Here is a 27,920-nt window from a genome sequence, read left to right as displayed (position 1 = left end):
CCATCAGCTGATGACAATACGATCGAAAGCTCCAGATCAGCTACTAAATGGACCTCATGTGTGACACTGTTTTTGTCAATTGTTGTTCCAAGGTCTAGAATGAACTTTGAACCTGAGACTTATGACAATTCAAAGAAAAATGCATTTCAGATGTTTCAAAAGGCAACCAGCCCTTGGTGTGTCACTTAAACATGCATCTGATTTTCTACCCACTAGGGGGCAGCGGAAACAAGCCATAAAGACAACACTGGCATATTCTCAACCTTTAAGTTGATATGGTGAACCAGGTAGCAAACAGTTGCTTATTTACACATATGGAGTCGTGCTTGTGTCCAGCTGAGGGATATAAGTCCAATAATCACTCTCCTTTTAGCTCATTTAGATGCTAAATGCTCCACCATGTACCGGCTAGTTGCTAACTTTCATGTGGTGCTGGGTAGGTAGTGTCCTCTGGATTATTAGGGCTTTTTTCCTTTATGAAAACAGCACCTGCCTTGGAAATGCCAATGATGACACCAGTGAGCCTGAACCAAAACAGTGAGGCTGCAGGCCAGAAGACCTAAACAATGAGCTAAATGATGCTAAAATGCTCAGTGGAGCTGCAGAGTCGTGTGATAAATCAGTGTAGTTTCATCACTATGAGCGACACCTTTAAGTATGCAGACGTGATTCAGTGTTAATATAAAACTACTGATTATAACAGCTTTAAATGTTGTTAAAGTCACACCACAATACAAACTGACAGTGTGCAAACTTGCAACTTTAATAATGTTGTACAGTACGATTTCAACAGCATTCTTTACAATGCACCCAACCCTCTTTTCCCCAATAAATAGAATTTTCATATCATCTAAGCTAATCATTATATTTTCCTCAAAAGTTTAACATTTATCGGTGGACGGTGATGTTATTACAAAGGTTTCATTTTTTTTTTTTTCATTATAAAGTGGGGTTTCAATGTCTTGAAGGATCATCAATTTACAGTCACTGTCAAGGATCAAATGATGTCAATCAGCAACAAATCACATTGAATTGTAAAAATCTTTGGTAAATTTTACAATTCAATGTCACTGAACTCTAAAGCAACAAAATCATCCAAGTCTAACAGGCTAGTTTTTATAAATTTCTCGGAATCAGTCTTTTCATTTTCATCAGATTAAATGACACTTACCAAAGACTCTTTTTCAACTTCCATTTAAAGATTTACTTTATACGCTTTTTTGGAGATTTGAGTAAATATGCAGCATAAAAATGTGCACCCCATAACCCGACACAACAAAATCAGCACAGTAATGAAGGCACTTCATTCTGTAAGAGAAGATAAATCACAGTTGTTTGAACAAAAGGTCAGACAAGAAAAAACAGCCTGCATAGCATAGCTCAAAACAAAAAAAAACAAAAGGTCACCCATTCTCAGAAAAAAAAAAAACAAAAAAACTCTTCATTCTGTGTATTTGATTATTTTTGGTAACTAAAATATTACTAGATAGAATAGTAAAACCTCATCTCTCTGATAGAAAAATTACTTTATGTATGTCTTGCTCTTAGAAACATATAGTATGTACATACAGTAATATAATCTTTTGCCAGTACGAGTCCTGTACAAAGAGTTCAAAAATCCAGAGATGGTGAGAATCCGTACAGAGGTTCTCTCTAGATTTGATTATAACCAGATAATTTGCCTGAAGTCCTCGGATCGGGAGCCACGCTGGGACTTCCATGGCCGGTCGGACGGTGGGAGCCGGGGCTGCGGGGCCGTGGCAGCGAGGTGAGGCCTCCGTGCAGCGGGGGGCCGAGGCAGGAAAGGACCAGCTGGAGCTGTCGTCTGCTACCTGTTCCTCAGGCTCTGTAACAGACTGTAAATGTCCTCCTCCTTACTGAGGCCCTCGAACAGAGGAATCAGGTCCAGCAGCTCTGTGTCTGTCATGTCGTCAAACCAGGACTGCACCGGGACCTGTGGGGGGGCGGGGAAACAACAACACAGAAGAAACAGAGAGAGAGAGAGAGAGAGAGAGAGAGAGATAGATAGAGAGACAAGATTAAATTTATATGATCAAGGGAGAAAACGCAGCAGTCAGTTGATGCTAAAATGTTGCATTATAGGTGAGGAGCTGGTGCGAGTTTTGTGTAAATAATTAATGGGGGAAATACATCAAAGGCTCGAGGACTGGCAGCAGCTCCACTGAGCGCCTTCTACACAGAGGAGGGAAATACCATAAAACTGGGAACGCTGCCTCTGGCTCCAAAAAACAGCTATGCAGATCAAAACTGTGACAACCCCTCACAGATATGATCGTTAACATCATTATTAACTCTACGACTAACTTACCCCTGCTCCACAAGTGTATTTTGAACCTGTTTTTAAGTCAGGATTTTTCGGGCATCTGATTTCATTGTCGCCCCCCATTCACAAAGCAGCCATCTCAAGATCGAGTGACGTTTGTGGAATTTTTGCAACTGCGGAAATGAAAGCAGTAAGACTCCTGGGTCAAGCACAAACTAAACACAACACCCAGCCCTCCCTCGCCTCTATGAGACCGTTTTAACATGTGCAACTGTTCAAATGGACACAGAATGCTGCTAGTCAAGTACAATGAAGGTTTAAGGTCAAAATATCGAGCGGAGAAACGACTCACTGCATTCTCAGGGTGGAAGATGTAGGAGGCAGGTGAGTTGTCTATGATGATGACCTTACTGAGCTCTCGGCCCAGCCGGCTGAGGTCTTTGACGTAGTTTCCTCTGTGGAAAACACATGATTCCCTGAAGAGCCGGGCGCGAAACACCCCCCACTGGTCCAGCAGATCTGCCACAGGGTCAGCGTACTGAAAGCAGACGAACATTGGGGGGAATGTAATGTATGGAAACATTAATGCGACTGTGAAAACAGTGGCCGAACCCGAGAACCGACCTTGGCTAAGCTCGCCGTGAAGAGGACACATTCGAAGAGCTCCCCCATCTTCTGGAGGAACTCGTCCACGTGGGGCCTCTTCAGCACGTACACCTGAAACGAGACATTATATGACTCTGTTAGAAGGTATTTGTTGTCGCACTTTATCAATTTCGTTGTTGTTTATTGGCCGATGAAGCTGCTGCCGGTTCATAAATGCAGCCAATTTCATTTCACGTCACACCTTATAGACGTCACAGATGAGTTGGATCACTGTGATGAGCTGTTATATTCATAATTCTAATAAAATGTCTAATAATTTGTCATAAATCTTGAATGCGGTTATTCACATCAAAAAATGTCTCACACCTCCAAATCACTCAAGTCATCCAAAGAAAAGAACAATAAATCCACATTTAATGCTAAAAAGAGTTAGATAAAAGCAAGTGGCATAAACAGCATTGTTTTTGTCTGGGAACGATACACAATTCCAGATCTGAATAAAACATTTGTTGATTTTTAAACTGCTTCATTTAGCTCTCGTGGAGCTGCTTTTGTTGAGACGTCATTCAGCGACCGAGAAGTTTGGCTTCTTCTTTTGTGAAACAGATATTGCTTTTACGCTCATATTTGCCATTTTCATGCCATCAGCAGTCTTTCATCGTCCTCTTCGGTCGGTGTAATCTCTGCGTTAGTTGCTGCCCCCAAGTGCAAGTAATCAAGCATAGGCCAAAGCAGATACAGAAAGCCTATCCTGGATTACTTGAACCAGGTTACAGCTAAGTTATAGCTTCTTCTGCTTCAAACAGGACACAGAAAACAAACCTTTGACATCAATCTACCGAAGGAACGCAAGCGCCGTCTCTTGTCTCAATGCGAGTGTAAAGAGCGCCTCTGTTCCTTACTCTCTGTTCTTTCTCCCACACACACACACACACACACACACACACACACACACACACACACACAAACACACACATTTATATGCAGTGAAACATCTCTTCTGCTGCACACTCAACAGCATCTTCATCAGGCAACTTGTGACATTCCTTTAGATGGTGACACGGTCGTGTTTGTGGCGCGTGTATCTTTACAGTGAGCTGGGACTCACAAAGACACAAAGAATAAAAACAGAAAGCATTAAATTCAGGGAGGAGCGCTTGAGTCGTCCCACTCTGACGTAACTGTTGGATGACAGAGAATAATAAATACTAAAAGAAAGAAAAATGGAGCCAAAGCCTCGTAGGGGAGGCCTTATAAAATTAATACATTTTATTTTATTCAAGCCCACTTCGGGAAGTGCTCCATATCAGTGCAACGTTACCTGATGAACAGTCCCATCAATCTCCACTGGAACGATGAAGTCTGCATTGCTGATGGGCTGCAGGACCAAGCAAAACACAGGAAGGATTTTAAAACTTGGGTTATTTTTGATTTTTTTTTTAACTGACAACACAATCTGTCCACAGGTTAACCACACAGGTAAACTGCTCCTCTAAAAAGGTGCCCCAGGCAAACCGGGGAGTGGGGGCTTTAAGCAATAACGTGGTTCCCTCTGCTCCAGTGCTCTACGTCTCAATGTTAGTTAAAAAACACCAGAAGTGAGACCCTGGGGAGAAACATGGGAGCTGAGCAACAAGACAAGACGCGAGCGCGGACAGGAGGAGTGCCGGCGTTTTCTCAGCGTGCGACTCGTGTCATCTTTTAAAAAAAAAAAAAAAAAAAAAAAAAAAAGCAAGAGAGGGGAGACGAGAGGTGCAGGAGGCAGAGGGAGATAGAAGCCAGAGGGGTGTGGGTGGAAGACAAGTGGAGGGCGTAAAGACAAGGATGAAAGGATTAGGTAGGAGGCACAGCGGTGTCATTTCGGAACAGGAGAGAAAGAAAAATAGGTGACAGAGGAAAAGAAAGAAAAAAATGTTTCTCTGTATTTTCAGAACAAAAAAAAGGAAGCTACTTCCATAGGAACTCAGCTGTCACCGGTTTAGATGGATTATTCTCGAGACAGAAAATAACAGAGGTTTATTTATAAGTATCATTTTATAAGTCAAATTGACTAAATCGTCCACTGATATTTGGGAAACCTGCAAAAAACATTACTCCATTAAAATAACGTTTACTTTGAATCCTAGAACGTCGCTTCATCTGTTTTTAATTCGCATGTCTGACTCACAAAGTCAGACAGCAGTAACCACGCAAAGAGTCACGTTGAGAAAAAGGGGTTTGAAGTTTGAATGATTCTTAGTCAAAGTATGTAACAACTATGTAAGCAGTAAAACTTAATGCCTTTTTGTGCATAATTCCTGTCAGGTACTGTCTCTTTTGGCAACAGCGTAGTGTTCACAAACAAGCAAATAAACATTTAATATGTAGTTAAAACTCATAGATTTAACTGTTTCTTAATGTATTACAGCGTAAGTGGAGGCTGCTGCGTTAACAGATAATAGACAATATTGTAAAACAGTTATAATTGTTGACAATTACTGTACATAAAAAACCCTCTTAAAATGTGTGTTATAGCCATTTATTAAATGTGTGTGTATGTGTATATATATATATATATATATATATGTATGTATATATGTGTTTTTAGGGCAGGCTTGTCCTCAAGTCTTAAAATGATGCACCCCTTTTTCTATAAAGCCACTTTTAATGAAACTAAAGCAGCTGCCTTCGAATGTAAAGCTGCCTACATCCTCTGTGTTTGTACTGTATATGCAATTTCAGTGCCACTTGCCCTCAGGCATAAAAAAAAAAACACAATTAGCAGGAAGTGTTCAATACCATCCAGTAGAAGGGGTGTTTGCTACTAACAGCACTTTGACCTTCCACATGTCGCCTGTATAAGGAGTCTAACGTGACCGTTATGATGAGAGAGGGGCCTGTTAGAGATCTGTGGTTTTTCTTTATGTAGCGCACCGAGTGAGTCAGCGCACAACCAGAGCTTCTACAGATAGGTTTCGTAATATTCAGCCCTGGTTAACGTGTACGTATAGACCCAAGCCTCAGTTGTCTAAAAACAGCACCAGTAATGAGCCAAGCCAGTGACGGGCGGAAGAGAGAAACAAACAGGCAGCAGTAGTCCGACTTTCACAAAGAGAAGAGAAGGAACAGAGAGAGACACAGATGGAGGAAGAGATGCAGAAACAGACTTGGCCTCTGCCTATTACTCTTCTGCTGAATCACTCCATCATCTGAAGACTGAACACACAACAGCTGCTCGTCGCGCTGCCGCTCTGTAATGGACCCAGATCTGAGGCGGAGAGGGAGATATGGAAATGGAGGAGGGCGAGAGGGGGAATGTATGTTTGAGAGAAATGGAGGGAGAGGGATGAAGTAAATGATAAGAAGGAAGAAGGGTTTTTTTTTTTTTTTTTTTTAATGGATCTCTGTTGAACCAGAGTTGACATCAACACGGTTGATGGAAGGAATTTCTTCTGGGTTGTTTCACCCGACGATAACAGTCTGGCTGGGATCCAGTGTTTCCTTCATATACATACACACATACTGGTATGAACATTTAATGCCAGATTTGTCATTTTGTTATATGAACCACAAACTGTTTGATTTTTATACTAAAATGCCACAAGCATGTGGACAGAAAAATATTTTTCTTCAGGTACTTTTAAGTAAAGCAAGGAGAGGGGGCAAGGGCTACAACTAACAATTATCATTATAAGATAATATGTAGATTATTTTCTCAATTAATCAATTAATTTTTCGCCCAAAAGTTGATCAACATGGTAAAAAAAATAAATAAAAATGTGACTTACAAGTTCCCAGAGGCCAAAGCATCTTTGGTTTTTACAACCACTACTCCAACATCCAAAGATATTCAGTTTACTATCATAAAAGATGAAGAAAACCAGCAAATATTTTTTTCATGGAGATGCTGAAAGCTGTGCATTTTTGCATAAAATATCCTGTAATTGTTTCAGCTCTAAAGCCTTTATTGAAACTGGCATATGTATTTAATGATGGATGATGTGGTTTGGCCTTGTAGTGCCAGATAAGGTAAACCTTAAAGATCATATAATATTTTAGCCAATAGCGTGCTGCAGTTTCAACACACACGAGGTCCATAAATCAACGGGTTTTCTGCTTGACAGGCCTGCACGGAGTCTGACCTCAAACCCATCCGACACCTTTAAGATCAACTGTAACTGTGACTGTGAGCCAGGCCTTATCACCCACATCACCCCACCCCCACCCCACCCAAAGCCCACCCTCTAAAGCTCTTGAGGCTGAGTGGGATCAAATCCCTGAAACCAGGTCCCTTGTGGAAAGCCTTCCCAGAAGAGTGGAGGCTGTTATATCAGCAGATGGAGGCCCATGGTTTTGGAAATAGATGTTCAACAATCAATCACAATGTTTTCCTATTTATGTAATACTGGTTTTGAGACATGCCGTACAAAAAATGTTTTACTTGTTATATATAGTCTTTGAATTCCTTCAGCTACTTTTACACATCTAACACACACTGGATGTAATCCTAGAGCAGGATGAAGCATACAGTGCGTGACGTATTATGTAACGTTTCTCTTTTAGTCTTCATCCATCTGTGAGTCATCTGTGTAAAATGTCCCTTGTTAGTTGTGGCTGTGGGTTTTTTTTTTTTTTTTTTTTTTTCTGCACTAATTGTCCAATTCCAGCATTAACTTGTATGTTGAAGAGCTTCATATTTTTGATCCATTATGACAAAAAACAAACTGAATGTAAAAAAAAAAAAAAAACTACAGGAAATCCTGCAGGGTTGTGAACGGAACTGAAAATGCTGCGTGTGTGTTGCTTTCTGTTTCCCGCTCTTCCTCTCCCAACTGATCTCCATTTACTGTATCGCTTGAATCCATTTCATACCACATAGTGATCTCTCAACTAAATGACTTTTGATGGACTGACTATCCGGTGTGCAGCCCAGTTTCATCGGGGGGGGGAGCAGCTCCTGTGTCAGTTTCTGACATGTTTTGTCAGGAGAGAAAATAAAAGCCTTCAGACTATTAGAACAGATCCAGGATTTTCTGCGAAATTCATCCCGCAGTCGTTCGAGGCAACAGTACACTGTGTTGGACACACCCTTAGAGTGTGGTCGAGCATGTACGTGTGTGTGGCCCCGTTCTGCTGGCATGTGATTGTTAATGGGCGGGTCCAGTGCAGTGTGTGTACATTTTTCCCTCTCTTTTTTTTTTTTTTTTTTTGCCTTTCCACAGCAAATGAGGAATTCATTCTAAAGCAATATGAAAATGTACTGAAAGTGTTTTCTCATTATTTTTCTAATTAACAAATACTTTCCCCATCACTGCTGAGTAAAACTAAAAAGCAAACACAAAGACTCTTCAGCTTCATCTCGAGCTGTTTTGTTGCTCACCTTTTCGGCTTTCTTATCTGAGCGCGCACGTAATAAGATCAGCCGTGGCTGAGGCAGAGCTGTGCTTGAAGTGGGTCACTAGGTGTGCCAGGTGCGTCAGGTGTGTCAGTGGAGGGTGAGATTTGATGGGAGTGATACAGGACCCGGGTCATCAACGCAGAACGAAGAAGAGCGGCGCAGTAATCGGACACATTTCCGGGGCTTGTGAGTGATGATAAAGAATGACGCGGCGTTAACACTGTGGGCTCTGGGGATGTCTTTGTTGGTCCGCCACTTTGGCTCAGTGTATCAACAAGTACTGGAGGTTCTGTCATCGCGTTTGCTACAGACACTCATGGTCCCCAGAGGACCACCGAGTTCTTCTCTAGCAGCACCATGAAGTTGACAACTTTGGTTTTTAGTGAAATGCCTAAACAACTACCGCGTGGGTTGCCATGAAATTTGTTACAGGCATTCATGTCCCCATCAGGATGAATTGTAGTATATAAAAGAATAACCAAGTACGAACAAACAGAGCTGCAGGCATGGCTCCAGACAAGCTTTAAACATAGGAATGAAATGCTCCTTTGCGGGTTGAGAGAATTCTCCCACCATCCAATCTAATAAAATCTTTTCAGGGTAACTGTTGTTTGCTTTTGTCTGCCTAGCTTCGAAACAGCCTGGTAATCTTACAGGGTAATAATTTATCTGCAAATTTATTGCAAGAGTCTAACAAACAGAAATAGTCAATTTGGTTTATTATGTCGGTGGATGACTCGTAGAAAGGGGAGTTGGTCTCGGACATCTTGGACGTACTGCACGTAGGTTTTCACTGGACAAGAGATGATGCTAGAGGCACCTACTGCCAAACGACTGGACTGGCGGAAGCTAAATCCCACTCCTGCTTATCAATTGCATGATGCACGGGATGTATTGGTTGCTATGCCGACAGCTTGTTACTGCACTGGTTAGGCCTCCCTCTTGCCTTCTCCTGTTTGAACTGATGTATAAAAGCCATAATACCCTCACAGACAGACTTTCTTGTGATTATGTACAGTATACTTCAGTGACGCTGCCAGCGCTCAGCAACACCTCATATTAATTGTCATCATACCGTCATACCCACATTCACGAAAAGAATGGCATCGTCAGGATTTATTTCTGTGTAATCCTATTATCCCTCTAAGGCTCTGCAATAAGCGCATGACACAACGGAAATGATTAAAAAAAAGGAACATAACACGAGTGCCTGGGTTCTCAAATGTGTTTTGTCTGTGTGTTACAGGGAGGTGGTGCGGTGAAATTACCTTGAAGGAGCTGTGTACGAGGGTTTCGTCCAGGTCGATCACCACACAGTTCTTGCCGTAGTCTGCTATACTGACCTCCGGCAGGAGGAACTTGGCTGGAGGCTGCGGAGACAACATACACCCTTTACAATATTATGTGTGTACAGAGGTTCATTAGAGGGACCAGGCTGCCACACACACACACACACACACACACACACACACACACACACACACACTGTGATGGCAGCTCAGTTAGAGTGTTGGAGATGATCCCTTGTCCGCTCTGGGTGACACGAAAGACACGCTTAACAGCGTTAATGACCTGCATGAGGGTGTCCCTTAACTTCTGAGCTGAGAGCTGTATCAATGCACTGATAACTTGATGTGGTTCTTTAATTGGGACTTTGATTGTTGTGTTATTGTAGAAGTGGCTTAAATGTAATCTTTTCAGTTCTTAAAAAGCTGAATGAAGGCTGAGCAATATGGGTGAACTACTGGCATATTAATAAGAACATTTGTACAACACTAACATATATCACATTAATTCCACATTAAACTTTTCAGCCGGAATGGACGAGATGTTCTGAAACTGCTCAGAGAAATGAGGATGACGGCGGTGACAACTGAGCTATTGCTATGACAACTGAAGAAACTCCATCCACTAAGGGAGACTCGTGGTGTAGTATTTTTCTTGGCATTTAAAACCTTTTACTAGAGACGGATTGCTGCTGTTTCAGTTGGTACGTCACAAAATATACTAAATTACTCATAAAAGAAACCAAATGGAAAGTTCAATGCAATGAAGTGTATTCCACCTTTATTATTTCATCGGACTACACATATACCTGTGAAACTAAGCTCTTGTTCGTTTGTGGTTAAGATTTGCTTGAAATATTTAACTTGTCATGATTGTATCGTCATGAATGTGAATAAATTATACGAGATAATGTTCAATTATTGCTCAGCTGTAAACAGAATTTGGTATTTGATGACCATATCGGCCACATCACAATATTGTGCCGTAGCACCTATAATCAGATCTTCAGTAACAGGAGGTATTGTGACAGTTACTGTCATGTCACCAGCCATTCTATATCAAAAATGACTTCTTCATCTGGTAATGTTTGCCTGCTCCCTGTTCAAGAGTCCCAGCGGATATTTTCTGTAGTACCTCATGTTGACTGAGCTCTGTGACTGTGCTGCCTTCAGGGTCGGGGTGGGGGGTAAGGAGAAAAACTTGTGTCCTCTGCCAAGCAGGCCTGGGGTTACAGACAGACACGGGGCAGATGGTACTACCACAGGGGGGGGGGGGGCACACACACTCACCACATCCATGCACACATACATTCATACACGTAACCACGGTCTCACAAATCTATATAAAAAGTGAGGAGCAAGGACAATGTCCATCTTACGAACACACACATACACACTCTGGTATTAGTATGCCAGCCGTTTTCTGCATGTATCTGTGTTTTAGTGTGTTTTGGCCAGGCTGGCTGTATCTCTCACGTCTTATCGCGGGGCTGCATGCTGATGTATCACAGGAAGAATACCCTGTGAGCAAGGACACGGAATGACAAACTGTCAGGCCATGATGAATGTGATTTACACATGCATGTTGAGCAAAGAAAGAAGGACTGACTGGGACCTTGACCTTTTCAACAGGCAGCTGCACTGTGATAAAAAAAAACCCTTCATTTAAAATCACCACAGCCAGGGGGTGCTCTCCCAAACTGATAAATATCAACCACAGTGCACCATGCCCAATGATAAGACGTCATTTGACTTGATCAGTGTGAAGCAGAACACGCCAACAAACAGATGCTGAAAAACATGTTTGTCTGTTGGGAGTTAGAGGGACAATGGGAAACTCCAGTGAGTAAACCATAAACCATGTAGCTTCATGCAATACTTTTGCCATTTGCATTAATATAAGAGAGTAAATGATTACCATACAAGTAATATTTTAACGTACGAACGTAACATTTATTTCCATTTTTATTAAAAACATTCTTTGATGTTTTAGTTGTGAAACCAAAGACTAAAATCAATATATTGTATTTACTTTGTAAAGTGTATTATATAATAAAGTCAAAGGGCTGTTCATAATGGCACTAATGCTATTTAAAAAAAAAGTTATTATTCTTCACTATCATGAGAGCTGAGCACACTGTTCACAGATGAAGCCTGGAGATGCGGCTGTTAGAGTTGCAGTTATGGATTCACTGCATTAGCAGTTGAAAATGTCCTTTTTTTATCTGTTTACTATTAATTTGTGGTGTGTTATGAACAACTTGATAAGTGTCTATATATCCCTTATGAGTGCGAGATTGGGAGGGTGAAAGTAAAGAATTAGCATATATTTGTAGGGTTTTATGTGTTTGTGATTTGTGTATTTTTGCTTCTGTAGTTAAAAAGTTGTGTCTCTACTTCGTGCTGTGTTACTTGGTATTTCTGCAGCGAGGCTAAAAACTTATCACAAAGTTGCAGAGACATCCCGTTTGTGTGCTGACTTGACTGTCTGATGCCGGTTGTAACATTGCGTTACAGTAAACAGTGACGCAGACGTGACCTGTCCAGGTCATTTTGAGTTATTTAAGTTGCCTGGACCACGCTGGGAATACAAAGAGCAGACCTCATCACCACATGCGCTTCCTGCCATTGAAGGGAGGTGTCTGCTGGGTGGTGTAGTTTAAAAATTGGCTGTGATGTGGGATGCTGTTAGTGTGAATATCCTAAATTACAGTAAACCACAGGCACCGCGTACAGTCCAAAATAGCTTAATGAATTGCTGTTTCAGCACAAACAAAGCAAGGATCAGATAAATCCCCCCTTTCTGGTGAATGTCTGACAAAGTACAAATCACTGAAACCGAGTCCCATTCTAATGGACTGACAGTAGTCCATTGACCAGTGAGTTCATAACCACGACGTAATCTCTCTCAGTGTAGACAGATACGTAATTTAATCAAGTCTTTTAAGGGAGAGATCCATTTGTTGACCCAAACTGCAGCTGTAAATGTCTAGTGCAAGATTCAATAAGAAAATCAATCTCATGTTCTTTTGCAGTGATATGAAACAGAACGGAGAAACGGACAGGAGGACAAAGCAACAAAAAAAACGGTATGATAATAAATGGATTTAAATGACTTCTTTCTACCAGCTGTGTGAGTGGAGAGTAAGCAGCACAAAGCAAAGTCTGGGAAACCACATGATTATCAGAAAGGGACAGTACAGAATTTCACCTGAGAGCAAAGAAAAATCACCTCCGTGTCAACATCCACATGCAGCTAGAATGATGAAGCACAGCAAGCAGAGGGCGGACACTACTGTGATCGAGCGAGATGAAGAAAGATGAAAGATAATAATACATACACTGGGGATGGGGATGACCTGGACCTGGTCACACTGGAGAAAATAAACAGTGAGAAGAAAAAAGAGAAAGAGATTGAAACAGATAGGGCGGAAAACCAGAGAAAAGAGACAAGGAAGCAAAGGAAAAACAGTGAAAAAAAATTGTTGCAAGGAAGAAAATCAACGACATCAATATTCTAATCAACAAATGCACAGGGAAAAAAAGGAGGGAGAGGGACAGAGAAAAAAAAGGGACATATAGTACACATGGTGATCCAAAGTGAGAACAACTTGCTCAAAAACAAACAGAGCTGCCATAGTAACAAATATGGCTGGCCAGAAATCCAGCAACAGTACACTGCTGGGAGGGACTGTGGGCAAGGACCCAGCTCAAAAATCAGCCCCACTCTATAACAAGGCTTTTTATGGCAAGGTTCGCTAGGTTCACTCTAAATTAATGGGAACTCATTTGTTAAGGAGGGGTCCGGAGCGGGTCAGCGCTGACCACATGTATAGTGTCTGTGAAGGGCCACACATTCCTCCCCTGAACGAGAGACATTTACAGGTAAACAGGAGTGGAAATGTGATATGATTCTGCTCCATTTATAGCCCCGTGTACCTGCCTTGGCAGGAGAACACCGTATTTGTGGAGGAGCTCGGGGGTTTTGGCGCCTTTTCCGCGGCCAGAACGTTCGCTTCACACATCCTCACTACACTGGTCAGAGTGTGTGTGAGGAGAGGGGGAGGCGTGGGTGCCGGGGCAATCCATCACACCGGACACACACAAGGCCCGCTTTATGGGGATTAAAGAAGCGGCGGTTTGAGTGCATGCGTGTGTGCGTACATGTGTTGTCATGGGTATACGGTAAGGCTTGTGCAAGCTTGTGCGAGCATGCGCCAGAGAGAGCGAGCGAGCGAGCATGTGTGTGTGTGTGTGTCTTTTGAGCTTCTCAGCGTGCTGTGTGCTCTGTGTGTTATTTTGTGTGTGCGGTTGTGTGCGTAGGCAGATATCGAAGAATGCAAGATGGGAAGCGAGCCCGTATTTTCAAGCAGTGGATGGTAAACAAGCTCTGGGTTCAACGGGTTTGAAGCAGCTGGAAAAATTTGTGGAGGGAGCTCAGTGAGGCTGCACAGCGCCTCAGCCTCGGCTCTCTGCAGGAAAATGCAAACCCTAACAAGCTCACTGTAACAAAACCAAACAAATGTTACTCGTTACCGGATCTCTCGAGTCTCGTCTCTAACTAGGATTTCTCAGATAAAACATTAACTAATTCCCACAAGTTTTTTTTTTTTCATGCGGATGCAAATGGTATGTAATTTGGATTCTGGCCAACTATGATGTGAGAGAAAATTGAGCTTCACCTTGGGAGGACTGCCATTCTCCTCTGGTGGTGGGGGCAGAGAAAGTGTCTTGTTGTTGGCAGGCGGTGGCTCCACGTGGTAGTCATTGTAGTTGCGGAAGCAGCAGAAGAAAGGGCTGAAAATGCTCCGGCTCCGGTGCTTCTTTAGGCTGCTGTTGGACTGGGAGACTGAAAAGAGATAACAACCAAAATGGACAGAAGAAGCAAGGTTAGGTCAGGCTGCTTTGCATGTGCCAACCGCTGGGGGAGGACGCGTTCAGATCCCTTTCTTTAGTAGCAATACAACACTGTATGAAAACTCTTCTCTTCAAAAACGTTACCTTCTGACGAAGAGTGAGGTGAGAAGATTGATACCTCTCTCATGGCTGTCCATTCAATATGAAGCTACAGCTAGAAGTAAGCTAAGTCAGTTAGCTTAGCTTAGCACAAATGCTGGAAACAGGCGCAACAGATAGCACAGCTCATTCTGAAGGGAACAAAATCTGCCTACCAGCATATCGAAACCTCACTAATTAACAGGCATTATTAACACTAATTAACACCCGTTAATAAAAATGTCAAATTTTTACACAGTTTTTGTACAAATCAAATAAAGGATATATGACATGTTAATCAGTGAGCTTCAGAGGTGCTGGTAGGTGGATTTTGTTATATTTGGACAAGCTAACAGCTGGCTGTATCTCAGTAGTATCAGTAAAATTTACTCAAAGTTTCCAAAATTAAAGTACTCAATAGGGAAATATATAATTACTACTATTATATACTACATTGGTTTATATAATTTTAGTTGGTTTAACAAAGATCCCCAAAGTCCTGGAATTTTTGGTGGACATTGTGGTTTAAAAATGCATCACATTTCAGAAGCTTAATTTATGTTTTGTACATTAAAACTTATTTTGTAGAGCGACTAGTAACAGTAGCTGTCAGTGCATTATTTGAGTTAATGTGCTTAGTTACTGTATATTCAACCACTGTTGCTAACGAATAACGCTGTTAGACAAAAGAAAATGGCCTCTCTTGACTTTGAATCAAGTGCTGTTTTAAGGCCATCTCGCTGCAATGTCACCTGTTGAGAGTAGGCGTCATATCTGTTTAAAAACCTTCGTGCTAATGAAAGCTGCATCGTCTGGAACAAAAAGACACAAGTGACGCTCAGAGATGCGGACGGACTGTGTTTCATATGCACCATCGCATCATCGTGACAAAAGGAACTGAGATGTATGTTGTACGACACAGTGCGGCATCGGTTCATGCAATAGGGAGCACAGCGACAAAAATAGCCATCATCAGAGTGCCCTCTGGGAAGGCAGTCCAGTTAATTAACATCAAGAAGAGAGATGACAGCAAAATAGACAGATTAATATCATATAAATATATACAGTATATGAGAGAAAGTGGAAGAAAATATGACAATATTAGAAAAGGGAAAGAAAATGCAATACCTCTTATACGAAAGAGACCTCGAAAGTGCAGGTAAGACTGAAAATTGCTGTAATCACACAGGATATTCAATAATTTAATCAACTGAATTATGAAATTATTTCTGTAATATGACAAAAATGATGAAACCTAGATTCAAATGCATGGCAAAAAGGACTGATCAGTGGCTGAGTGCGGCAAAGCTCCAGGGATAAAACAACATACACATATAGGTCCCTGGTTACATCATTCCTCCTTCCCTGTCTCTGAAGTCCATGGCCTACTTTCACACTGAAAGAGAAACAAGCGGTCTTGAATGGTCTGTGGGCCTCCACGGATTATGTTTTTTATATTTTCTGTTGGTGAGGATGAGTGGATAAAAATAGAAATTTTGGGCAGCTACAGTACAAAGGCTAAAATCTGACATTGCAATTATCCCAAGGTGTTCCTGAAGTAGAAATTCTGCCAGTTTAATTGCTTTAAAAAGGTAATTTTTAGGCATGGAAATTCCAAATCTGTTCGGGACTTTGAAGTGTCCACGGGCTGACTTCAGCTGGAATCATCATTTTCATGCCTTGGAGTGGCCATCACACAGTGTCCCTGTTTGCTGCAGTCTTGTTAACGTGTTCATACAGCCGTGTGACACAGGCAGCCCAGTTAGCCATGCATGATGAGGCTGTTTGCAGCTTGCTCCTATTCTGAGAGTCTTCAGATTTGACGCCTGGAACTATCCTTGGGTTGCTCCGACTGGATCTGACAGGCTGCGGGCAGTTCGACTTCTTTGTTCTCTCCATCTTTGTAGTCCAAAGCTTGCTGTAGCTCTTCCTCTTGCCTGATAGATGTTCTGAAGAGGCAATACTTCAGTAAACAAACGCAGCTATACGGTCGGGGAAGAGGAAGGCAACACGCTGCGTTACTATAACGTGTTTGGTGATTGAAGGAGATCTTCTGCCCTTGCAGACTGGATTCACTCGCTGCTGCTCCAGAAAACTAATAACACTCCGCTGGCTACAAGTATAGAGTCTATATTTCTCTCTGTCTGAGGATATAACAGCAGCTGAGGGACAGCAGGAATTCATCTGATTACAGAAAAGGGAAAACAATGCACACTGAAAGCATTAACTCCATAAGACCAAGGTCACACACACACAGACACACACAAACATGTCCACACACACACACACACAGTTGAGGAAGTTTCATTAAGATGTCAGGAGTTTGTGTGGTGGAATTAAATATACTGTATATGCCAAATTTTGTATTGTGGCACGGCCTTTAGAGATTTGTAAACTAGCAAATCAGATTGGGTTTAATTTTAGGTGAGTGGAATATCGTTTGTGGTGCTCACACCAAAGGCTACCAATTTCTAATGAGGCACCCTTCATAAAGGGTTTCTAAGTTGTAACTAACAGCTTCTTTACTTTTCAATAAAACACTGCGCATATATCAGTTATAAGCCATTAATAAGAACAGATTTTGGGTTGCCAGATTAAAAATCTCTCTTGCTTTAATTCCTTCTTCTCCAGCAGGATGTGCTGCTTTTAGGGCTGCTTAATTAGTTGATTAGTCTACCACAATTTTGCTAATCAGTAATTGTCAATAATCGAGAAAAAATAACAAAACATAACAAAAATGTGATGATTTGCTTCATTTTTCTTTTTTGTATAATTGTAAATTTATCATCTTATTTTTTTCTGACATGATCTTAGACTACACGATTATTAAATTAATAATTAATAAATTCCTTATTAAAACTATTTACAGCATGCTTGTTTGAACTTCTTAAATGTGATTTTTTTTTGTTGCTGTGAGCTCCACAAACAATTGCATTGTATTTGGGTGGAGGTAGAAATTTGAGAGAACGACTGGCTGATGAAGCCAAAACTATTTTCATGGCTGGATACCACTAGAGGTAAGAGGGGAGGAAAAAAAAGCCTATTTGAAATGAAAACCCTTTAACATAATAAGTTTCCTGCTCCAGAATCATGTCTCACTCTCCCTAAAGTTGGCCTCAAATGCCTTGATGTCATTCTTCGTTCCTCCATTTTGAGACTGTCTACATTTTCCCGCCCTTGTCCGCTGCCCCGATCGACTACCCTGAAAAAGCAGGTGGGTGTGTGAGAGAGAGAGAGAGAGAGAGAGAGAGAAAGGAGAGGGAGCTGGAAGGGGGAGAGAAGGGCGTAGAATGGGTGGGGAGAGTTACTGTGGCGAGACAGCCTATACTTGGGTCTGATTCTTACTCCACCCCCTCCTGCAACACCACCCTACACAAACAGAGCTTTCCTTTCTCCCTTTGACACAAATAACATAGCTGAGAGTTGAGTGCTGCCGGAGACTGAGCAAACACACACATGCAGTATATGTTCACATGTTTAGGCAAACGGCCACGTGTACAGCGATCTATCGTACACTCCGCACACTGACGCATATGAAGCACACAGAAACTTTTTTTTTTTCTTTCAATGTCCTTGCCCAGGAATGTGACTGGAGTCAGCTTGCGTTGCATAGTAATGCAGCTTTCGTCAGCCCTGAGAATAACAGCGAAAGGTTAAAGTGCAGCATTCGCCGTTAAGAACACAGGGCGTCTAAACCTGCACAAACTGCAATAACACAGTGTGTTAAATCTAGCAAATAAGACACTAAAGCACCCAGATGGAAGAAAGTTAGCCGACAGTCTGCAGTCTTGTTAATAAAGGATAGGCCCCTGTAAGATCTAGGTAAAGGGTGGTGCACGCAAGTAGCTTTATCTAACAAAAGCTCCCTGGAAAGAGAGGGAGATATTAGGCCAAATCTCTAGCCTCCTCAGAGCAGGTGCACATTATTTACCCACTGAATACACTTCATTCGATTCAGCATGTTCCCTTGATCTGAAAGCTGTGAGAACGGCCCTTTAAGTCAGTGCCTGTGTCAGCGCTGCTGCTGTGTGTTAGGTAACAGTGATAGAAAGCTCGCTAGTCAATCAGAGCCAGCTGGGCCCAGGCTTCTCTGTCACATGTTCAGGCACAACCACTAACAAGGCCGGAAGAGGGAGAAAACGCAGGAAATTCTCAGCATTCCTGACAGGAAGAGATAATCACCCCGTGACCCACAGCGTGGAATAATGCCAGGCTCTGAGAGGGAATATGATCCATGGCTCAGCTCAAGACTTTTGAGGTGGCCTCCGTTACTGTAGCTTTAAAAGCACAGAATGTATGCGAGCAGTCAAAACACAACACGACACATTTCAAATACGATAGCAGGTTTAAGTTTAGCTGTCTCTTCCTCTATGGTGCATGTAGTCTCATAGGTTTATGTGAGGCAGGACATTCTTCACGCTTGGGACATATGGTCCTGGGTGAGGTGGCCTTGCTGAGCAGAAAATTAAATAATTCCAATTTATTACACCTTGAGTCTAATTTTGTAGGTCTAGCTGTCATTACTATTGGTCATAATAACGCCGTACTCACCAAAGTGATTCATGAGAGTTGCGAACAAAAAAAAAAGAAACTTGAGGTTGTAAACCAGCCAACAGTGTAGCCAGATTATCTAAACCACTTTTTGAGGGATAAACCAAAAAAGGCCACACATGTAATATCTTTAATAATCCTTCATTGCACAAGAAAATTGCATGTGCGCACAAAAAACAAAAAGTACAGTGGATTACAACTGACGGCTGTGTAATAATTTTACCATTCGAAACCTGTCTGATCATCTGACCAATCGTGTCTTGTCCTGTTTGACTTTTTCCAAGTGTCACAGAATCGCAGATCTCAGCAGTTATCTTGATCAGTTTCATGAATATTAGTGTCGGGGAAGTTAAGGGAAAAATATAATCACTTGTTACATATAAACAATTGCAAACTACATTACTTCACAAATTACTTGATATGTAACTTTCCTTACTGAGCCCGGCACATCAAAGGTCCACACCTACACGTTGCATCATCAGTCTAGAAATGGAAAACGAGGCATTGTGCTTCACTGCAGCAAACAGAAAATCTATCGTTAGGAGGTATTTCATTACCTGCCATACGTTAGCTTAGCTATCTCAGCTAAAGAAGACCTGTCCTCAACTGAAACCAAAAGTAGGCAAATCTACAAGTGGTTAGCTAGCAGCTAGCAAGACACAACATGTAAGTAAGATAACTTTTGAGATACCAGGAGGTGTATTTCTCCTGTTTTTAGTAGAGGCTAACTTGACAGCGTGTCCCCGCTCTGAGCTAACGTGTCCTTTCACAGCCTGTCCTCTGAATGCACAGAAACTACCAATAAAACAGCAAGCAAGTTGACTCCCAAATTAACAGAGCGTTACTGGGATTGGTAAACTAGTAGTTCTAATCCTTACACTGCTCGTTACTGAAAAAAGTAATTAGTAATTTATTGCCTAACACCATTCATCACCGATAACAGACTGAACTACAAACACAAGACAGAAGTTGTATTAAACTGGAGCCGTCCTATAATATATTTGTTTTGGTGCCTGTGCGACAGATCTTAAACTGCGCTCCAGCAGCAGTTAGTTGAGCAGCCGGGCAGGTAAAGTGTACAGTACCTGGGGGGCATGAAGGTGAATGTGAGAAGAGCCCATGTGAAGGTGGCTTTAATAATTCAGATGGAAAACAGGTCGGTTTTGAATGGCGTGGCTGGTTACTTAACATACACTGAATTAAAACAGCTAGCAGGCAGAGGGATTTTTCATGCCGTCGCTGAGGTGTGAAGCTACTGTAAAACTCGTCCATGATACAGTGATAACTTTGCAAGGAGACACCAACAGCCAAAAATTACATGCTAAAAGCCTGCATTCCCCACAGGCAGTGGGCACAATTTTACAGATTATTTGCCTCCTCCTGTCACTGAGATTTTGAGTGAGGGGTGTTTGCATTACAAGTGGAACCAGCTGTCTAGGGCTTATATAACACCATGTGAGATAAAGGACTTACTCAGCTGCAGTCAAAATGAAGAACAGGAATCTACACATACATGCATACACTGTTCACCTGCACAACATTCACAGGCAAAGTGAGCAACTGAAGATGAAGCTGTTTCTGTCCCTGGCTATCACTAACAACACACAGCAGCAAGGGGGAACACCTTGTTGTGCACTGTGTCAGCAAAATAACACTACGGAAGAAATCCCTGCAGTAATGCATCTCCAGACCCAATGATACTAAGAAAGGAAACATTTTTACCCTATTCTTTTAGACAGGGGCTGCAACTTACAACTACTTTCATTAATTCCTTGATTACTTTTTTTTTTTTTTTTAAGTTTCTTCAATTTTTAAACTTCAATTCTGAACTGAAATATGTCAACAAGTATTGAGAGAGTTGCCATGGAGTCTGATACAGGTATGAAGAGTGCCAAGAGGATAAATTGTAATGCCACCAGCCTACTCAGTAAACTGTACTGGCAGAAATGTTGCTAAAGACGTACAAGGCCACCAATGGGTGAATCCTGCTGAGTTTGGTGATCCCCTGACTTTTTCTGTAGCGCCATCGACAGGTTGACTTGATTTTTGTTTGCTATTCGGACAGCGGTGAAATGACTCCCCACAGGACGAACTGCACACACTTTGGTGGTCCAGTATTTCCATTAATGACTAAAATACCTCCAAATGTATGACGTTCCCCTCAGCTATATTTTATGTTGAGCACTAACCTGTGTTAGCATGCTAAACTATGATGGTGAACATGGAAAGCATTATACCTATTAAACAGCATATTAGCACTGTAACTGCTTACTTTTTTTTTTTATTATTTGCTTAGTCTGTAAAATGTAAGAAAATAGTTCATAAATTGTCCATAATGATATCCAATGAGATGTTTTTAAAATGATAATTTTGTTTGATCAGCAACCTAAAACCCAAGGATTATCACATTTGTGGAGCTGGAACCAGGAAATGTTTGAAAATGTTTGCTTAAATCACTTAAATGGTTAGTGAATCAATATATTACATTACACACATCTAGCAGATGCTTTTGTCCAAAGAAGTGCAGGCCAGATGCACCAGCTGAAGCTACAGTCACCTTGTGTTTTGTTCTTCCACTAATTGAATAATTAATCAAATAATTGTTTCAGAATCTCAAAACGCAGAACTTTAAAGAATGAGTTGTGCCCTCGCTCATCAAAAACAGATTATTGATTGTTTCCAGACAAGGCAGAATCCCACCAAGAGAGGCGTTGATAATTACAACAGATCAGCTTCCAAAATAATATTTACAACGAGGAGCATCTGCTTCACAATACACTTGAACATGTCCCTGCTTATACACACTCACACACACACACACACACACACACACACACACACACACACACACACACACTTGAACAGTAAATCCAAACAGCTGAATGGAGTTAGGTAACGTCAGATGAGCTGAGCCTGACAGTTCAGCCTGTGTGTGTTCAATGTGGCGAGGTCCTTGGTGGGTTATGTGTGAGGCCATCAAGGCAATAATAGCACAGTATGATAAAATAAACTCCCATTAAGCCTCCTTACTTCCCCACACAGACAGCTGAGGCTGGGGTGAAAATTACAGGCTGTGGAGGTACACTTAGTTCTAGCAGATGCCTTTAGTCACACTGACTGACCCTCAGCTGCCCTTCTGGCTTTACTCCCCTCCACCAGCAGGATTTATATATACATTTGCATCCTACATGACTTTATGTAACTGACATTCACTCAATAACCCAGTTACATTTGAACAAGTCAAGACACAATTTTCTGAGATTCAAACACATGTACGTCTCAGTTGGCAGTTGGCACCCATGTCATGCAAGGTACTAATTCTCCTCGCTGCTGCTGTGAACCTGACAAAGAGACGTGGGTGGGTCTGCCCCTGTTTTCCAGCCCGTAGAGCATTGTAGTCGCTGTGGTGGCAGTGCCAGCCTGCATGCAGCCCCCCCCCGGGGGGGGGGACGAGGACTGCTGCTTCTTGAGCGCTTGGCGAAATGAAGGAGATGACAAGCATGGGAGAATTAACCAACTGAGAGCTCAGGGAGAAATAATGAGGGAGATCTGACTATTCTGCTGGAGTTACGCAACCGGCAGCAACACAGCCCACATTGTTTGGGGCTGTGGCAGTTCATTATTTATATATCTTTTTATATTCTCATCTACAACTGTGCGCTCAACGCCAGAGGCTCAGCGACTGATGGGAAATCCTGCTTGCCTGTCTGTTGGTTAAAAAAGAAAAACGTTAGACGAATTAATGTCAGATGAAATTAAAGGCCTGTCTTGAGGCTTCACTTGAACATGGACATGCTCGTACACTTGGTGACCCCAGAGTGGGAGATGCTGTCAATGCAGCTGTAAAACTGGATCCTGGAAGTTGATCCAGTGAGCTGATGGAATTTAAAGGGGTACTCCAACAATTTGGTATCGAGACAGAACAGTTAAAATCAAAGAAGCAGTGGCAGAGAAATGCCGACTTTAATCCCTAACATGGGTCAAGCGCCAAAAACTCTGTATCCTGCATTTCCCACAATGCAACCAGCATCAGACCTTTCCTGCTTAGTAAATGGCCACATCTTTCAATCTCCTGAGCCACAGTCTGTAACCTAGGCTTTCTGTTAAAACTGTGTAGTCTCCAAGTCAAAGCTGAGATAAGCCTGATGACATCACTCTGACATCATTAGGGTTATTTTTTAGGCTTTAGAAAGCTTCTTTACAGCCACAAAAAAACATTATACAACTATTTTCACTGGCTGAGCAGTACCAACCGTAATGTGTAAAACCCTCTAAGCCCCTCTAAGTTTTGTTCTCACATACAAATTCACCCATAAACGTCGCAGGCATCAAAAATAACGGTAAATCAGATTAAGGCGCATTAAAATGCGGCTCGCTATGGCTGGAAAGGAAATAAACAAGTAGGTCATATTTTTGTGCATGTGTTGGTGTGAGCGTGTGTGTGCCCTGCCCGCTGCTACATTTTCCCATGCCTCTGCTCAATGAGAGGGGTTGATCTCTACGTTTTCACACACAGCATGTCCTACTTAGCGCCCCTTGAGATCTACAGTTAAACAGTATTCACCTGTACCTCTGGAGAGGCGGAGGAATATCTCTTTGTGCGTCTTCCAGCCTTTGTACTCGTGTATTTGCGTATTCCTTGCTCATCCCTTTAAAAAATGCATAAACCTTTTATGCGCTTCTGTCAAATATCTCACAAACTGGCATGCAGCATAATTCAGGAAGGGTGACAGAAAATCATTACAGACAAAACATGATCTTCCTTTTAGATAGCCAATTACTGGTGATGAATGCCAGCCAGAGGAGGGCAAAATATGCAGAAAGGCCATCCCCTTGTCAGAGCCAGGCTGGGTACCTGCCCGCAACCCCAGAGACGCAGATGCTATTGGAACACTTCCTCGTGCTCTCTCTCCTTCACAAACACACACACACACACACCCCTCCACTCTTCCTTCCTTGACCCCTACCTTTCTCTGACTGTATTGATCTGTTTTGACAATGTCCATTTGGCTGAACGAATGCTAAATAAACCCTAGCCTGCGGCCTGTCCGACTGCGCACAGCGTTCCCGTCCAGTTAAGAGGCGGTTTCGAGCGGTAGCATCCAGCCTGCTGCGGCCATGTGGCAGGCGCTCCTTTTGCTCCAATGGGATTGTGGCTTTTGGAGCATTAATAATGGTCTTCACTCATTCAAAACCACTGAATGCCAACGTGTCGAGATATACAGAGGCAAGGCAGAGTGATGTAATCCCACAACAATACTGTGCATTTAAAGCTAAGCACGACAAGCATGCACCAGAGGAACCAGAGTGTCAGTTGTTTGTCTTCAGTAGTCGAGCAGTTTGAAGACTTGAAAGTCACTGACGGGTGCGGTCAATCAAACTTAGAAATTGGATACAAGACAATGCCCCTATCTGCTGGGGTTCATATTTTCTCGTTCAAATCAATATAAACAACGTTATTACAGTGCAATCACAACCAGTTACTGCTCAGGATGGAGGCCCAACAGGGCAGAATATGATTTCATGAAGAATTTGCTTAAAAATGTTACTGTAATAGTCATTTTCATTTCGAAACAGCGTTTGCGCCAAAACAAGCAACCACAGCATATAGTGAGCTACACTTGAGACCGCGTTTGAACATAAAACTTCCCACATACAGTCCAAAGCACACAGGCATAAAAAACAAAAAAACAGGCCCAGAAAAAGCCAAACCTTTGTTGTGCAGCAGAACCAACCAACGGGATGCAGAGAACTGTTGGGTTTTTTCATGTGCTGATTACATCTTGAAACAAGCCAATCACAAAGCATTATATAAGAGGAGGAATTAAGTGTGTGCATTTGAAATAGAAATTATTCTTATGTAAATAATTTACAGCTCAAAGACAAAGAAAAGATAACTAAAAACAAACTGAATTCACATTGTGTATTTACTGTTCTGCATCCCGACCCGTCATCATCTCGTAACACAGGAATGAAACTGAACAGTACGAACAGGAATAGAAACAGGAACCTGGCCTCATGTGAGTCTCAGGACCTACAGTACTTTCTCTGACAAAAACATGATCGCTGAATTACACACATAAAATAATTAAATAAGTAAGAGAAAAATTATATGTTTTAATTAAAACTATTTGACATATAAGACTCAGTGGTGCCAGGATGTCCTTTGCCTGTAAATCCATTTGGATACTTTTTTATATTATCAATTATTAAAATATTTTTTATACAAAGCACATTCATATAAGCATATTCACGTTTTGATAAAACGTGATGCATTATTATAAATGAATTGCCCAACAGTGTATAAAGTAACCAGCTACATTAAAATGCTACTTACACGATAATGCATTATCGATATAATAATATAACACTGACAGTCACTCTGCTGCAAAACAAGCACATACTTAAGATTTTGAATGCACAATTTTTAGTTACTGTCACCAGCGTTGAAAGTATCTTTCACTTTAAACTGTTCTCAGGTCAGACTCACAGGGAGATTATTACAGAGTTCAGGTCCCCAAATGCAGATTGTAGCACAGTATCTGTGGATCTGAGGCCTCTACTGAAGTCATACTGGCAGCATATCAACTATACAGTCTGTGACAAGATTTAATAAACAAGTAAAAGGATGTTAACGGTCTATTTTAAACTGGAAGCCAGTGCTTGGACTTCAGAGCAGGAACGATGTGAGCCCTTTTCTCTTTCTTCCCAGTTAACTGCAATTCTGAGTGAAGGCTTAAGTATTCACAGTCAGCCAGTGTAGGAGTGAAGAAAGAGTCAACCCACACTATTTTCCCCTGTGGCCTCTCCGAGGACGGATTGCAGTGCGATTGCATCTCCTTCATTGTGTCTCACAATCCATAGATCTACATGCTGCCTCCTAATTAAGGGCCACTTTGCTGATTTTTAACTTGAATCTTTATTGTGAGTGGATGTGAAAATTTGACATAAATCTTTCTAATGCATTCTGTGTCAAAAGAGATAACCCTTATTGGCTAAGGGGGAAAAACACACACTCATTATTACACTTTATTTAACAGAAAGAACCAAAGTCCACCACTGAGGAAGTGCACAGAAGAGAGGGGGAACTATACAGGACTGCTACTCAGCTTGTTTCCAGATATCAAAATATTGAAAGGTAATTTGATTAACATTCAAGACTGATTAATATAAGAAGAGTAACATAGTGGGTCATCATCTAATTTTATAATTTTTGTCCAAAAAACATTCTTTTTTAGTAAAGGAACATTTGTATTTGCATGGAGTTTGTCATATGATGTATCTTAGCAGGGGGAGGGGGGGTTAGCTTAAGTCTGAAAAGACTGAAATTGGGGGAAACAGCTAGCCTGGAAGATATGAACATAAACTGTGATTTTTAGGCCTCATTTTCAAGTCGAAACAAGAGATTGATACGTCGACAAACACCTAAGGGAGCCACTATTGGCGATTGACTGTTTATGAGCTCATACATAATATGAAATTCAGTGCTGGCAAGTCCACTGCGGTTACTCACAACGCCAAACAAGCTCTGCACAGAGCAACCGTAGCACAAAAGTTACTACAACAAAGCATTTATTTTCTACTTACAGCTGTTTTTTTACAGCAAGCTTTGTTTCTTGGTGTGGGCCTCAATGAATGTAAAAAGACATAAATTAATACAATCCCCCCAAATTCCACTTCAGCCGTGTTCATGCAAACGCTGAAGCAGGGGCCGATCTCGCACATACAGTTAACAAGCTTATCAGTCAAGGAGCTTAGGCTCGGAAGAAAAAAAACATTCAACTCTTCCCAATCAGCTGCCCAGTATGGTATTGGACTAAAGTAATGAAGATGTGCTGGGAAACATCTAACACTCACACACTTCCCTGGAGGTGCAGATAATCAGCTTTTCTGAGCAACATTGGCTGAAATAGGCTCATAAATCTGTAATAAGGACCTGCACTTCAGAGCAGTCCAGCTTTTCTCTCCCTCTTTCTCTCAGTCAAAATGGTGCCCTGAATATCGACTCCACCGTATGCACATAGCAATCCGATGTGATTCTCAAGGGAGGTGGACGGCTTGAGAACGACATACTGTATCCTCGAAATATATAATCGAAGACGTCTATGTCACTTATGACCACGTAAAAGATTGTTGTCCTTCTTTCCCCCTACGGTTTGAGTTGGGCCGTGACAGCGAAGTGCTGTACACAGCATAGCGGCGACTTGTGCCAGGGACTCCAGGGGCAGCCAAAACTCACAGTAGCTCCCCTCGCTCGCTCGCTCGCTGCGCACACCCCTGCAGGTGTGGTCCACACATCGTAAACACTTTATTAATGTACAGCAGCGAGTTCCAGGAATAACCACAAAAGCCAAGTGTGTATATACTCACAGGCCTTTCTCCAGATTAATATAAAATTAGAGCTCCAGCATTTTTCTTCTCATTTTCCTTACGGCGGTCCAAAGATTTTCTAACCAACAAGCCTTCGAGGGAATCGTGATATTTGCCATTTGCCATTGGTATACATAAATATCAGCGTCTGCTGCTCGTCCTTGTCTATGCTTCAAGTGAAATTATATGTCTCATCACCATAGCAGACATTCACATGCAGTAGGACAGGTAGAGTACATTGACCACAGGGTTTTTGAAAAGGCTGAAGGTTAATGGGCTCTGTAAAATATACCGTTTAGTGTCTTCACTGTTGTTGCGGCCTTGAGCTACCACTGGAGTAATGACAGGGGAGAATGACATTATGTCTGTTCAGGAGAATGTACAGTATATTACTCAGCCTAAGCCAAGAAAACCAAACATGTAATTAAAAAAAAAAAAAAAAAAAAAAAGA

General features: G+C 41.8%; 1 protein-coding gene across 2 annotated transcripts in view; it reads right to left on the bottom strand.

Annotated features, from left to right (window-relative positions):
* Positions 1 to 739: 739 nt before the first annotated feature.
* Positions 740 to 27,920, bottom strand: part of ctdspla (CTD (carboxy-terminal domain, RNA polymerase II, polypeptide A) small phosphatase-like a) — a 31,549-nt gene continuing 4,368 nt past the window's right edge. The window contains exons 2-8 of one of the 2 annotated variants that reach the window (XM_023407923.2): positions 14,236 to 14,402; positions 12,895 to 12,927; positions 9,536 to 9,637; positions 4,212 to 4,268; positions 2,909 to 3,001; positions 2,637 to 2,822; positions 740 to 1,954 (exon numbers count right to left, since the gene is read on the bottom strand). In XM_023407923.2, coding sequence (XP_023263691.1) covers positions 1,829 to 1,954; positions 2,637 to 2,822; positions 2,909 to 3,001; positions 4,212 to 4,268; positions 9,536 to 9,637; positions 12,895 to 12,927; positions 14,236 to 14,402 — 764 coding nt within the window. In that variant the 3' untranslated portion in view covers positions 740 to 1,828. The remainder of the gene's footprint in view (positions 1,955 to 2,636; positions 2,823 to 2,908; positions 3,002 to 4,211; positions 4,269 to 9,535; positions 9,638 to 12,894; positions 12,928 to 14,235; positions 14,403 to 27,920) is intronic. The other variant, XM_023407924.2, reaches the window with a different exon arrangement.

Source organism: Seriola lalandi, unplaced genomic scaffold, assembly GCF_002814215.2.
Source record: "Seriola lalandi dorsalis isolate HSWRI2012SDOR001 ecotype SW California unplaced genomic scaffold, Sedor1 jcf7180002054351, whole genome shotgun sequence".
Classification (NCBI taxonomy): Eukaryota; Metazoa; Chordata; class Actinopteri; order Carangiformes; family Carangidae; genus Seriola; species Seriola lalandi.
The sequence above is the reverse complement of the archived record's forward strand: the minus strand, read 5'-3'. Positions and strand labels throughout refer to the sequence as shown.